At 71.2% G+C, this 14,503-nt stretch overlaps 1 protein-coding gene across 1 annotated transcript in view; it reads right to left on the bottom strand.

Moving 5' to 3' along the window:
* PRDM16 (PR/SET domain 16) overlaps positions 1 to 14,503 on the bottom strand; it is a 226,297-nt gene that overhangs the window by 149,743 nt on the left and 62,051 nt on the right. Inside the window, exons 2-3 of the mRNA XM_036460884.2 lie at positions 3,329 to 3,672; positions 1,000 to 1,002 (exon numbers count right to left, since the gene is read on the bottom strand). Coding sequence (XP_036316777.1) covers positions 1,000 to 1,002; positions 3,329 to 3,672 — 347 coding nt within the window. The remainder of the gene's footprint in view (positions 1 to 999; positions 1,003 to 3,328; positions 3,673 to 14,503) is intronic.

Genomic DNA, 14,503 nt, shown 5'->3' with positions numbered 1-14,503 from the left:
GATTCGGCCGCGCGGCCGTGCGCAGGAGGCCGCCATCGGGGCGGGGGGCGGGGGGCAGGCAGCGCCGGGCACGGGGACAGGCCACCTCTCTGCGGAGCCCAGGCCATCTCCGCTCACCCCACGCCCCTCAGCCCCCCGGATGGCCTGGCCAGGCTGGGTGCGGGGCAGACACAGGAACCGCCCAGGCTGGGCAGGCGGGGCTCAGGCGTCACACTGGATTCCCGCTGCGGGCTCCATCCCCAGTGGGGGCCGTGCAGGAGGCGGCCGATCCGTGATCCTCTCTCATCACGATGTCTCTCTCTCCCTCCCCTTCCTCTCTGACATCCATAAAATAGACTTTACAAAATGGCGGGCACCTCCAGCTGTCCGCAGAGCACGCAGGAGACGGGGGGAGGGCACCACACGTGCGGGAGGAGGGGCCCACCTGCCAGGACAAAGGAAAACTCCTGCATGAAAGCTTGACCCTGAAGGTCGTAGGTCTCCCACGCCGGGCCCCGCAGGGGAGACGTGCTTCGGGCCGGAGTGTGAGGGACCGGGGCCGTGCGTGGCCGCACCGTGTGGCCGCACCGCGTGGCCACACCGCGTGGCCGCACCCCGTGGCCAGATCGCGTGGCCGTCACACAGACAGGAGGAAGGGGCAATGCCACCCTCTGAGCTGAGAGACGTCCCGCCAGGCCCACCCCGCCGGGGAGAGCGAGCCATCGGACCGGGGCTCCGCCCAGGCCTGGCCACACCCCACTGTGTCTGTGGGGGACCCCTCTGTGTGCCGACCCCCAGGCCCAGCCAACAGGGCACCCCCTGCCCCCGGGAGCCCCGCCCACACGGCACCCATCTCCGCGGGCGTCCCGCCTCTTCTCCCCGTGAGCGAACAGCACGCACACGGCGGTCAGTCAGACCACCCGACCACAGAGCCGGACCAGCACGCTGAACAGGCACCGACAGAACCGGGACGGGCGCTGGCCCTGGGACCTGCCCCGAGGCCCGGGCCGCCCGCCTCACCTGCTCACCTGCCTCTTACGCACTAACAGCTGTCAAATTAGCGCTTTTTCCCCTCTCTCTCTTTAATCCTCAGCCGGGGGCATTTCCGGGTTTTCAGAGAGCGGAAGAGGGAGGGACAGACGGAGCTATAGTGACGTGAGAGAAACACACGTCCCCAATGGGGGAGGCGCCTGCCGCTGAGATACGTGTCCCTGACGGGAAGCGAAGCCGGGACCTTCGGTTCGCAGGCCAGAGCTCTGCCCACTGAGCCACAGTCCGCAGGGCGTGTCCGGTCACCTTCCCCTCGCTCCGTCTGCGCAGCCAGGCTCCCCGCGGGCCCGGGGAGGGCGCCCGGTGGTCAGGCCGCTGGGTTTGTGCTGGGGCGTGGGGGCCCAGGAAGATCCAGGCTGTGGAGCCTGGGCGTCCTCTCCAATCGGGGCGCCCCATGCCCGCCCGTGGCTGCCAGGGCCACTCCCTGCTGCCGGGGCACCTGGGAGTCTCAGCCCATCCTCCTCTGGAGGCCCGAGAACCAGCAGGACGCCACGGCCTGGGAGGGAGACCCATGGGAGAGGCCACGAGGCTGCTCACGGGGAGACGGTGGCTCACTGTCCCCAAGGCTAAGGTGACCAGACATTGCGCTTTCGGCGGGACAGTCCCAATTTTGAACTCGGGATGCAGGACAAAATGTTAAAAATCGGGACTGTTCCGCCGAAAGCGGGACGTCTGGTCACCTTACCCAAGGCCCACCCAGCAGCCAGGAGCTCGAAGGCAGCCTCGCCTCATGGTCGGTTTCAGGGGGAAGGGGGTTCGCCCTGCGTTTTGGGGACACCTGAGCCCCCCCACTCGGTTCCCGGGAGACGGCAGCTTCTAGGCTCTCAGATGCAACAGGCACACAAACAGCTGCCGACGCGCCGGCTGCAGCCACCAAGCCCCACGGCGGGCGGAGCAGGCCGCCGGCGTCCGGCTCCAGAACAGCCAGAGGCGCCTGTGCTGCTCCCCGCGCCCTGAGCGCCACGGGGCGCCCCCTGCTGTCCGCCGGCTGAGAGGCCGCTGGCCGTCACCACGGACAAGCCCGCTGCCCAGGCGGAGGCGCCGGGTGAGAGCGCCCCTCACGTTCACGGAAAATAAACATCGTCGCAAAGTCACAGGCCGGACAGAGAGCAGAGCGGCCGGGCCAGGCCCAGCACCCAGCAAGCCAAGGAGCAAACAGACGCCTGTGGCAGAGTCCAGAGGTCAAGGTCGCCTCAAGGTCATCGACGCGCTACCTGTGCCTGCGGTGCGCTCTCGCTGCCGCGGCCACGGCCCCCCGCTCACCAGACAGTCCAGCCCCCCTAGCGTGTCCCCCCAGCACCCGCCCCCTCCCCGCAGCAGGCGGGACTGGGGGGACAGGCAGAGCCTGCGAAGCGCACTCGCAGCCCAAACCACAAACCACACCCCCTGGCCCGTCCGAGATGCTCTCCCGGCTCCAGAGGGGACGGGGCAGCAGCCACGAAGAGCGCGCAGTGGGACCAGGGCGCACAGTTCCTACTCCTCCCGTCCTGCCTCGCCCGCTCCTGGGCCCTCACCCTCAGGCCCTCACCGGCTCCCGGCCCCGGGGTTCTGTCCGGAAGGAGACTGGGCCTTGAGCGGCACAGGCCCGAGGCTGCCGCTGGGATGGCAGGTGGCGCCGGCCTCACGCCCGGCCGCCCAAGAGCCTGGGTGCCCCGCGTCCCCCCAGGCAGGGTCCCCGCCTACACGGCTCTGAAGGCTGCCGACCGTGAGACCAGCAGAAGCCCCAGGGGGGGCCCAGGGCCCTCGGTGGCCGGAGCAGGGCACCCCCGAGGGAGGGACGCCTTTGGGTGCCCCCAGCCTCACCTAACGGGCCCGCACCCTCCCGACCGCTCACGGCTCAGCCAGGCAGACCTCGCCGTAGGCTCAGCCGCCGACCCCTCCCGCAGGACGAGACTGCGCCCACTGATGTGGGAAGCGGGGTTCCGCTCAGGGAGCTGGGCTGGGGGTGGGGACAGCGGGGCCACGGGCGTGTCCTGGGAGCTGCCCGCCGGGCACCGGCCCCTGAGAAGGCTCTCCCCGTGGGGACCGACCGGGACACCCATTCCTCTCCGTGTCCCCCCGCTCACAGCCGTGCCCCTCGGCCCAGACGGCAGCTCAGGCCGAAGACATGAGCTCACTGAGGACACATTTCCGAGCCTGATGCCTGGGGGGTGGCGTCATGCGAGCGGGATAAAATAAGCCTGGGAATGGGACGGGACGGGACGGGCCGCCCGCCGCCCGCCGCGCCGGCTTATAAATAGATGGAGGGAGATAACGCCGCTCGTCCGCCCGCCCGCCCGCCCAGCGGCCGCTCACTCACCTCCCATCCGAAGTCCGCCTCCGGCGGCGAGGCGCGGGCCCGGCCGGGCCCCAGGCGCTCCCCGGCCTCCAGCCGCCGCTTGGCCCACACGCCCAGGCCGGCGCCCGGGATGGAGGACTCCCGCAGCTCGAAGTCGGGGGGGATGGGGATGTCGTCGGGGATGTAGACGGGGGCCTCGTAGGGCGAGCCCTCCTTGGGGGTGAAGTCCTCGCTGGTGGGGAAGGGGGACGCCGGCCCCATGGGGATGGGGGACAGGATGCTGTCCTCGGTCTCGTCCTCCGCGCTCTCGCCCGCCAGCAGGTCCGGGTCTGGCTCGTACATGCTATTTACAAGGTCACCGTCACCTGCGGGAGACAGACGGACAGACAGACAGAGGCGTCAGGCCGGGCGCACCCTCCCAGGCGGGAGGCTCAGAGACCCCGGGACTGGGGGCCCCGTACTGTGTCCCCCTCTGTTACATGTCACCCCCATACCGTGTCCCCCAGTGCCGTGTTCCCCCTGTACTGTGTCCCCTCATTCTGTGTCCCCTGTACTGTGTCCCCGCCCCCCTACCATGTCCTTCCACACTGTGTCCCCCCAGTACCGTGTCCCCTCCCCGAACTGTGTCCCGCCCTGTCCGGCATAGGTCACCTCTACCCTCCTGACCGAGCCCCCGCACCCCATGAAAGGGGCTAAGACGCCCCCGGAACCAGCACCCCCACGCCCCGTGGCCCGTGTGGGAGAGGGGACGCGGGAGGCGGCGGCACATGGGCGCCCAGCCGGCTGCTGGTGAACCCAGAGCCACCAGGGTGTCTGCAGCCTGAGGAGGACTCGGGTTCGGGCCTGGGGCCTGTGCCCACCCCCGGCCTCTCCGGGCAGCAGGTGGGCGGCAGGCCGGGTCCTGGCCGGCTCCTGGTGCTGAGGACAGAGGCTGCGATGGCACCGCACGGGCCTGCCGGCCGAGGCCCAGGGCGTGGCGGGCGGGAGGCCTCCTCTCTGGGCTCCTCCTCCTCCTCCTCCCGGCACACCCAGCCCGGGAGGCGATGCCACGGCTGGGGTGACAGTGAGCGCCGGCGGGGAGGGGGGCACACAGCGGGGAGGGGGCTCACGCAGGCATCACCCCCAGAGCTGCTACGACAGGTGAATTCACAGCGCACTCATTACCACAATCCACGGAGGCGGGCACACGGGGGGCACACTGGGGGGCACACTGGGGGCGGGCACACCGGGGGGCACACTGGGGGCGGGCACACTGGGGGGCACACCGGAGGGCACACTGGGGGCAGGCACACCATGGGGCACACCGGGGGGCACACTGGGAGGCACACCGGGGGCACACTGGCGGGCACACCGGGGGGCACACTGGGGGGCACACCGGGGGCACACTGGAGGGCACACTGGGGGGCACACTGGGGGGCACACTGGGGGCGGGCACACCGGGGGGCACACCGGGCCCACAGCAGGGGAGCGCTGAGCAGCGGCCCGTCCCCAGGCGCAGGCTCAGCCAGAGGCCCGCTGGCCGCGCTGAGGGAGAGGGACACGGTGGCCTCGGGGACGGGCGGCGGGAAGGACAGGCGGTCGCTCTCCCTGCGAATGCGCTGGAGCCACCGAGCGTGCACGCACAGCGCCGACCTCCGTGTGGGTGAGCGTCACCGCCACGAGGTTTAAACGTGGGGGGGGGCAGCGGAGCAACGAGGACCCCCCCCGCCCCCCCCGATGCTGACCTCTGGCCCCGTGCTCCGCCAGCCCGCCCTCTGCCCACCGGTGACCGTGACCGGCTGTCACCCGGCCCTCGCCGCCTGCCCCCTGCCCCCTGCCCCCTGCCCCCTGCCCAACGGCGGCGAGGCCGAGGTCTCCATGGCGCCGGGACTCAGGTACAAGCACAGAGACGGGTCCCCCGTGCTGGGCGCGCAGGTCTGAGCGGCCCCACCCGGGTGCTCTTCTGTGAAACGCTCTCGGGGAGAGGCATCGGGGGCCGGCACCGCGCCTGCGGAGGCTCTGCGCTGGCTGTCCGCCAGTGTGCCCCCCGGTGTGCCCCCCGGTGTGCCCCTCGGTGTGCCCCCCGGTGTGCCCCTCGGTGTGCCCCTCGGTGTGCCCCCCGGTGTGCCCCTCGGTGTGCCCCCCGGTGTGCCCCTCGGTGTGCCCCTCGGTGTGCCCCCCAGTGTGCCCCCTGGGGTGCCCCCCGGGGTGCCCCTCGGTGTGCCCCCCGGGGTGCCCCTCGGTGTGCCCCCCGGGGTGCCCCCCGGGGTGCCCCTCAGTGTGCCCCTCGGTGTGCCCCCCGGTGTGCCCCTCGGTGTGCCACCCGGTGTGCCCCTCGGTGTGCCCCCCGGGGTGCCCGCAGCGGCCCCGCCCGAGGCCCCTGGCTCAGTGTGCAGCCCCCTCCGCCCCGCGGAGGCCGGTGGTGAGGGGGGATGAGGGGCCACCTCCTTCCTGGCACCACGGAGCTCACTCCCCCCCACGCATGTCCTCACTCCTGGGGGGCGGGGCGCTGTGCTCCAGACAATGAGGACCGGCCAGGCTGTGCGTACTGTGGCCCCCCGCACTGTGTCCCCCCATACTGTGTCCCCCCGCACTGTGTCCCCCCGTACTGTGTCCCCCCATACTGTGTCCCCCGCACTGTGTCCCCCCATACTGTGTCCCCCCCATACTGTGTCCCCCCATACTGTGTCTCCCCATTCTCTGTCCTCCCCCATACTGTGTCCCCCTGTACTGTGTACCCCTGTACTGTGTCCCCCCGTGCTGTGTCCCGCTCTATACTGTGTCCCCCCATACTCTGTCCTCCCCCGTACTGTGTCCCCCCCATACTCTGTCCCCCCCGTACTGTGTCCCCCCAATACTCTGTCCTCCCGTACTGTGTCCCCCCATACTATGCCCCCCTGTACTGTGTGTCCCCCCGTACTGTGTCCCCCCATACTATGCCCCCCCGTACTGTGTCCCCCCATACTCTGTCCCCCCCGTACTGTGTCCCCCCATACTATGCCCCCCTGTACTGTGTCCCCCCATACTATGCCCCCCCTGTACTGTGTGTCCCCCCGTACTGTGTCCCCCCATACTATGCCCCCCTGTACTGTGTGTCCCCCCGTACTGTGTCTCCGCATGCAGGTATATCTCCGGCTCTTTTTGGGAGGGTGTTATTTCATTTTTTAAAAATATTTGTTTATTGATTTGAGAGAGGAAGGGAGAGGGAGAAGGAGAGAGAAACAATGAGAATCACGGATCGGCTGCCTCCTGCACGCCCCACATGGGGAATGGAGCCCACAACCCAGGCCTGTGCCCTGACTGGGACTCGAACCCTGAGCTCCTGGTTCCCAGGTCGACGCTCAGCCCCCAGCCCCGCGGCCGGGCCTTCCCAGCCTCTGAATCCTCCTCCCGAACGCCCACCTGCTAGGCGGATGGAGAGAAGCGCGATGGCCCTGCCGCTCGCAGACGGAGCGCGGGCACAACGTGAGTGCTGCCCCGGAGGCCCGTCTCCCCCGGCCGCCCCGGCGCCCCCGCAGGCGGGGCAGGCGGCCTGGCGTCAGGAGAACGAGGTGTCACCCTGCCCGGGCCCCCCGGGAGCGGAGACTGCCCGTGAGCCAAGCAGAGGGCCGGCTCCGGCCCGCCCCAAAGCGGCGCCTGCGGTGCCGGGACCGCCGGGCCGGCTCCCTGCCCTTCTCCCCGACGGGCCTGGGGCTCCAGAGCCGCAGCCGAGCGGGGCGTACTACCGGCAGACGAACAGCCGGAGCGCAGGCACCCGCAGACGCTGACCGTCAGTGACACCCCCAGCCCGGCCGGGACCTGGCCCGCAGCGGTTGAGCGGAGCCCGCTGCCCAGCCCTCGGCGCTGAATGTCCCCGGGGGCGGGGGGGGGCCGCAGAGCTGGCCTCTGTCTCGCGGGCGGCCTGGCCCAACCTCTCCCGCCAGGGCCAGGTGTGCGGCCTCCCCCACAGAGGAGCGCCCCCCCCCCCCCCGACAAGATGGCACTGCCTCCCGCATGGGCCGGCCGTCCCGGCGTGGAGCCGGCAGGCGCCTCGGGCATGAGGAAGTGAGGCCAGAACCGCCCGCGGCCGGCGCAGGGCCCACGGCGGGCAGTGCGGGTCCTTGGGGCCCTGGGCTGGGTGCCCCGCTGGCCTCCTGCCCCCAGGATGACCGAGTGGGCTGAGCTGTATCCCCCCCACACACACACAGGCTTTGTCCGAACCCTAGACCCCGTGAACACAACCCCAGTTGGAGACAGGGTCGGCGTAGAGGTCAGGGGAGGTCGCTGGGGTGGAGCTTAATTCAACACGGCGTGTCCTTCGGGAGGAGACGGGCCGGGGCGGGAAGCGGCCCCGGGTGACGGGGACCTTGGGAACCCATGTTTGTGCCCCCGGGGAACGGCCCTTAGCACAGCGCCTGTACTGACCCAGAGAGCCAGGCTGGAGGGCCGGCCCCCACGGCTCACAGCCCCCCCCGGAGCCCGTCTGCCCCTCGTGCTCAGTCTGCTCACAGCAGCCTGGAGCCGTCGCCGTCTGCCCGTTCCTGCGGTGCACAAACTGAGGCACACGGACGGCGGCTCGCGGTGAGCCTCTGCTGGGAGCCGGGCACCGGGCACCGGGCACCGGGGGGGAGTCCCTGCTGCTCGGCCACGGCCACGCGCAGCCACTCACGGTCAGAGCCGCCTCCTGGCAGACAGGGGCCTGGGGCAGGCTGCACAGGCCCCGCCTCCCTGCAGACAGGGGCCTGGGGCAGGCTGCACAGGGCCCGCCTCCCGGCAGACAGGGGCCTGGGGCAGGCTGCACAGGCCCCGCCTCCCTGCAGACAGGGGCCTGGGGCAGGCTGCACAGGGCCCGCCTCCCGGCAGACAGGGGCCTGGGGCAGGCTGCACAGGGCCCGCCTCCCGGCAGACAGGGGCCTGGGGCAGGCTGCACAGGCCCCGCCTCCAGGCCCTGCCTCCCCAGCTCCCGCGCAGCGGGCCCAGCGCCGAGGCTGCGGGCGAGACCCCCGGGCGTCCTGCCCTCCGGCCCTCCCGGCCGGGCGTCCAGGGGGCTGACCAGGGCCGGGCTGTGACCGGCGCCCAGGCCACCTGCCCCTCAGCCGGCGCGGCACTCTCAGCCGGTTATTTATCGGCGAGCTGGGCGCTCGGGGACCGTTCCATTCCAGCCCCGTTCCCCGGCTTCCATCGCCCCGGGCGGCTGGCCGCCGCTCTGATCGGCTTGTTCCCGTGAAAAGCCTCTTTGTCTCAAAGATGGGATTGGCTCCCCCCCCTTTATTCCCGTTAATGCACCACTTCCCCGGGCCCGGGGCGGCCGGCCGATCGCGCAAATCTCAGTTATCCTTCTCCATCACGGCCCCCCTCCCCTCTCCCCGCCCCCCCCCACCCCTCTCCCCGCCCAGTGCTGCAGGCTGCGCGCTGTGGCCCAGCAGGGGGTCCTCGGGCCCGGCCACGGCCTGCTCTGCAGACGCACCAGCGGGACAGTGTCCCCCCCCCCGTCAGAGGAGGCCGCTCCAGGCACCAACCCGCCATTTTCTAAAACACTGGAGGTGCCCAGCTGGTGTGGCTCCGGGGCTGAGCGTCGACCTAGGAGCCAGGAGGTCAGGGTTCCATTCCCGGCCGGGGCGCAGGCCCGGGTTGCGGGCTCCGTCCCCAGTGGGGGGCGTGCAGGAGGCAGCCGGCCCGTGGTTCTCTCTCCTGCTCTCTTCGTCTCTGAAATAAAAATGATAAAAACTATAAAGACGATGGCGGTGCAAGACGATGCAGAGGGCACGCCTTCACCCCTGTGTGTGCAGCTCTGGGGCCTTCAGCAGCCGCCACCACCGCCGTCTCCGGAACGTTCCATCTTGTGAGCGGGACAGCTGTCTCCACCGAGCACCCGCCCGCCCCCGCAGCACGCCCCGCCCCGCCCGCCCTGCCCGATCCCCGCCCCTGCAGCACCGGCGCTGTTGCTGTCGCTGTGGGTCTGACTCTGCAGGCCGCCGGGACATCCCCGCGCCCGTCCTGCAGCGTCGGCGTTACCCGCCCACCCGTCCGCATCCACCGTGGGCACAGTGTCCGTGCTCCCTCTGCTCCGGGCGGAGTGGCCCCATCCCCTGAGGCCGCTCACAGCCCCCTCCCCCGCCCGCCTGGACGCTGGGCGGTCCCCCTCTGTGTGGAGAAGCTGTCTGAGCCCACAGTGCGCTGAGCACCTCCCAGACCCGCCGGGCGGGCCCCCCGCGGCTCCCGCGCCCAAGGCTGGGCCACGCCGTCTCGCCGTCTCAGTCCTACAGGCCCGGCCCGGCCCCGGCCCCAACCACAGCGGGCTGGGAGCCGCACCTGAGCCCTCTGCAGCCGGACGGGGCTCCGGGCGCCGGTGCCTCCAGTGTCTGCTCTTGGGGGCGGGAAGACCCTCCGGCTGCCACCCAGGCACCTGCCCGCCTGCCCTGCTGCCCCTGCGTGTCGCCCGGACCATAAGGCCGCCGACAGGAGCGAGGAGAGAAAACCGGGCGCCGCGCCCAATCCTCGGGCCAGATGTCCGGACAGCCTCACCCCTGCAGCCCCCCCCCGCGGCTTCGGCCGCCACGCCCCTGGCCCCGGCCGGCTCTGCCGTGAAAGCCGTTTATGGTTTTAAGCAGCAAATAAAGAGCGTGGCTCGCCGGCCCTGGCCGGCCGGCCGCCGCGGCTCCGTTTAGCAGGCCAGTGGCCAGGAGAGGGAATGGGAGGGGAAAACTTCATTAATTTTTATTAACAGGGAGAGCCATTGGTCCCTGTGACAATATTTGACTTGTCGAAATGATTTTCACCTCTGCCAGGAGGCGGGCGCTCCCCCATACATCACCCGGTTACCGGCGCGGCCGCCGCAGTCATTAGGCGGTGAATTAACGGCGGCCCGGCGCCATTCATCACTCTGACACCGCCCGCCGCTGACCCGCGCCGGCCGCCCGGCCCGGCCCGCAGCCCGAGGGGAGCCTGGGCCCGAGGGGAGGCCGCGGCCAGGCTCCGGGGGGCCCGGGGCTGGACCGGCCGGTCTTCCCTGCCTTCCCCGATCCCAGCCGCTGGCTGGAGGAGGGGGCGCCGGGCGCCTGGCTTCCTCCACGGTTGTTTTACTAACACCCTCCTTGGCGAGGTGGTGGCTGGTGCCCAGGAAGTTCATGCCAGTCACTGTGTTTCCTCTCCGAGACGCCACTCCTGGGGCGAGGCCCCCTGTCACCCCATTTCATGGATCAGGAAACTGAGGCACGAAGATGCCAGCCCCTGCGGCAGGTCACGTCCCCGATCCTGGCGCCCGGCACGCGGCTGGGTGCCGGGTCAGTCAGGGTCACGGTTTCCCTCGGCCCCCGATCCGGGTCACCCTCCCGCGGGCCCCCGAACAGCGGGCGCGAGCTGCCGGTCCGAGCACAGGCAGAGACGTCGATGAGCCGACGGGCGGTTTGCTGAGGTTCCGTACCCAGGACCCGGCCACGCCGCTCCCGCGGCACCGAGACCGTCCGCTGCGCGGCGCTGAGCCGGTGCCGCTTCAGCACCCGGTGGGTGCGTCCGAGACGGGGCTGAGGGTGCGACCGCAGCCCCGCTGGGAGCAGGCTCGGTTCTGCGAACGTGGCTCGGCTCTCGGTTTCAGACGCGGATTCCTGAAAAACGCGCTTTTCTCCGCGGGCTTTCCGTCGGAACGCCACATCCTCCGCCCGGCGTGCAGCGCTGTCCTGGCGCCAGGAAGGCTCCGGCCAGGAGGCTGTGGGGCTCCGTTTCGGGTGACGAGGCTGTGCACGGATTTTCCATTTCCCAGGCTCGGCCCCGACCCCCCGGGTTCCCGGCCGGCTGTCCCTCCAATCCGGGGTGCGCAGCGGTGGGGGGGCTGGCCTGGCGGGTCTCGGTCTGGCTTCCTCCCGGGTCCTGGGGTCCCGTGGGGTTTGTGGGTAAAAACCAGCAGAGAATCCTTTCCTGACCAGACGTCCCCGCTCAGCGTCGGGACCCTGAGGCCCGGAGAGGGCTGTGCCCGAAGGAAGGCCGAGCGGGTGTGGCCGGAGCCCCGTCCGCCGGACACGGCGACTGGTGCCGGGTTCCTTCTGACCAGGACGGCCGGTCTCCGGGCCGGCAGGTCCAGGGCCGCAGCCTCGTGTCCCCCGACCTGGTCCGTTCCAGGTCCGAGATCCCAAGAGGCCACGGCGGGCCGGGGCGTGGGCCACTCGGGGCTCTGCGCTGGACGCCAGGCCGGCCACGGAGCCTCTCAGAGCCGCGTCCTTCCTGGGAGGCGTGGCAGGCCCCCTCCGGACCCGGCAGAGCCGTGGTGGGACCGTGGCGGGCCGTCTGCAGACCTGACCGTTTCCTGGGGTTAGTGGGTGTTGGGCCGGCGGAGGGCAGGACCGGATGCAGGTGGCCTCAGGGCCAGACAGGAAGAGCAGGCTGAGCCCCTGACCCCCAAACCCGCCCCCGGCACCTCTCAGCCCGCATCTGCCAGCACCAACCACCGCCTGATGTGGCCAGAGCCCCACCCCTGAGCCGGTGACCCCGCCCCTGAGCCGGTGACCCCGCCCCTGAGCCGGTGACCCCGTCCCTGAGCCGGTGACCCCACCCCTGAGCCGGTGACCCTGTCCCTGAGCCGGTGACCCCGCCCCTGAGCCGGTGACCCCGTCCCTGAGCCGGTGACCCCGCCCCTGAGCCGGTGACTCCGTCCCTGAGCCGGTGACCCCACCCCTGAGCCGGTGACCCCATCCCTGAGCCGGTGACCCCAACCCTGAGCCGGTGACCCCACCCCTGAGCCGGTGACCCCACCCCTGAGCCGGTGACCCCGCCCCTGAGCCGGTGACCCCACCCCTGAGCCGGTGACTCCGTCCCTGAGCCGGTGACTCCGTCCCTGAGCCGGTGACCCTGCCCCTGAGCCGGTGACTCCGCCCCTGAGCCGGTGACCCCGCCCCTGAGCCGGTGACCCCCGTCCCTGAGCCGGTGACCCCGTCCCTGAGCCCGTGACCCCGCCCCTGAGCCCGTGACCCCGCTCCTGAGCCCGTGACCCCGCCCATAAGCCGGTGGCCCCGCCCCTGAGCCGGTGACCCCGTCCCTGAGCCGGTGACCTGTCCCCCAAGGCCGAGCAGACGGGCCTGTGGGAGGCATGGCCCCTCCCGCTGCCTGAGCTGCCGGGACCCCCACTTCCACACGCTGAAGCCCGACCCAGGACCTCGCGATGGGACTGCATCGAAAACTGAGCTGGTGCGAACGAGGCATGGAGGGATCCCTCACCCCCACGACGGGGACCCTGTGAGAGAGGAAGTGTGGGTGCAGACCTCGAGCGGGGAGAGGTCACGTGGAGACGGAGCCGGTGACGGGTCCACAGGCCGAGCTCGGAGGGTGCCAGCAGCCGCCAGGAGCCGGGGCCCGAGTGGGCCCCCCTCCCGCCCCCCCGCCCCTCTCCCCCTCCCCCCCGCTCGGCCTGGGGGGCCAGCCCGGCGACACCTGGACCCAAATCTCCGGCTGACGTCCCGGCCGCGGCCTCAACGGCCCGGGACCCATTAACGCACCGACAGGTTTCTCCGCAGCCTCTCGCTGAGCACCTGCTGCGTGCGAGGCCTCCGGGGCTCCTTCAGCCGTGAGGGCGGACACGGTCTGACACGGGATTGTGCCGCGTGACCGGCCGATGGGACGGGCCAGAGCTAGTGTTTCCGGGACCAGCAGCTCGCCCCTCTCCTCGGCGATGCTGGGGTGCAGGGGCACAGCCAGGCCCTGCGCCCCCTGGGGCCACGCTGTCCAGGGCAGGGGCAGGGGCGTCCTCCCGCTGGGCGGGCTCACCCCAAATTATTCGCTTCCAGGGGCAGGGACATGTCTGTCCCCACAGCCGCTCCCAAACCTGCTGAGGGAGTGGGGAACAGGCAGAGGGCCCAGCGGCGGGCGGCAGGCGGGCGGCCGCTCCAGGCTCCGGGTTCAGACCATCTTGGCTCCGGGAAGCAGCTCCGTCTTCAGCTCATGGAGACTGGGGCCGGGCATGTGTTCGGGGATGGGGTTTGTGGGGGACGGGGGTTTTGGGGGACGGGGGTTTGTGGGGGACGGGGGTTTGTGGGGGACGGGGGTTTGTGGGGCCGAGGGTTTGTGGGGGACGGGGGTTTTGGGGGACGGGGGTTTTGGGGGACGGGGGTTTTGGGGGACGGGGGTTTGGGGGACGGGGGTTTTGGGGGACGGGGGTTTTGGGGGACGGGGGTTTGTGGGGGACGGGGGTTTGGGGGGGGGGGGTGTGTGGGGGACGGGGGTGTGTGGGGGACGGGGGTTTGTGGGGACGGGGGTTTTGGGGGACGGGGGTTTGTGGGGGACGGGGGTTTGTGGGGGACGGGGGTTTGTGGGGGACGGGGGTTTTGGGGGACGGGGGTTTGTGGGGGGACGGGGGTTTGGGGGGGGCGGGGGGGTGTGGGGGACGGGGGTTTTGGGGGACGGGGGTTTGTGGGGGGACGGGGGTTTGTGGGGACGGGGGTGTGTGGGGGACGGGGGTTTTGGGGGACGGGGGTTTTGGGGGACGGGGGTTTTGGGGGACGGGGGTTTTGGGGGACGGGGGTTTGTGGGGGATGGGGGTTTTGGGGGACGGGGGTTTGTGGGGGACGGGGGTTTTGGGGGACAGGGGTGTGTGGGGGACGGGGGTTTTGGGGGACGGGGGTGTGTGGGGGACGGGGGTTTGGGGGACGGGGGTTTTGGGGGACGGGGGTTTGTGGGGATGGGGGTTTTGGGGGACGGGGGTTTGTGGGGGGACGGGGGTTTGTGGGGGACGGGGGTTTTGGGGGACGGGGGTTTGGGGGACGGGGGTTTGTGGGGATGGGGGTTTGTGGGGGACGGGGATTTGTGGGGGACGGGGGTTTTGGGGACGGGGGTTTTGGGGACGGGGGTGTGTGGGGGACGGGGGTTTTGGGGGACGGGGGTTTGTGGGGGACGGGGGTTTTGGGGGACGGGGGTTTTGGGGGATGGGGGTGTGTGGGGGACGGGGGTTTGGGGGGAAGGGGGTTGTGGGGGATGGGGGTGTGTGGGGGACGGGGGTTTTGGGGGACGGGGGTTTTGGGGACGGGGTTTGTGGGACGGGGGTTTTGGGGGACGGGGGTTTTGGGGGACGGGGGTTTTGGGGGACGGGGGTTGTGGGGACGGGGGTTTTGGGGGACGGGGGTGTGTGGGGGACGGGGGTTTTGGGGGACGGGGGTTTGTGGAATGGGGTTTGTGGGGGACGGGGATTTGTGGGGGACGGGGTTTTGGGGGACGGGGGTTTTGGGGGACGGGGGTTTTGGGGGGACGGGGGTGTGT

The sequence above is a fragment of the Pipistrellus kuhlii genome, unplaced genomic scaffold (assembly GCF_014108245.1).
Source record: "Pipistrellus kuhlii isolate mPipKuh1 unplaced genomic scaffold, mPipKuh1.p scaffold_m20_p_34, whole genome shotgun sequence".
NCBI classification, from domain to species: domain Eukaryota; kingdom Metazoa; phylum Chordata; class Mammalia; order Chiroptera; family Vespertilionidae; genus Pipistrellus; species Pipistrellus kuhlii.
The sequence above is the reverse complement of the archived record's forward strand: the minus strand, read 5'-3'. Positions and strand labels throughout refer to the sequence as shown.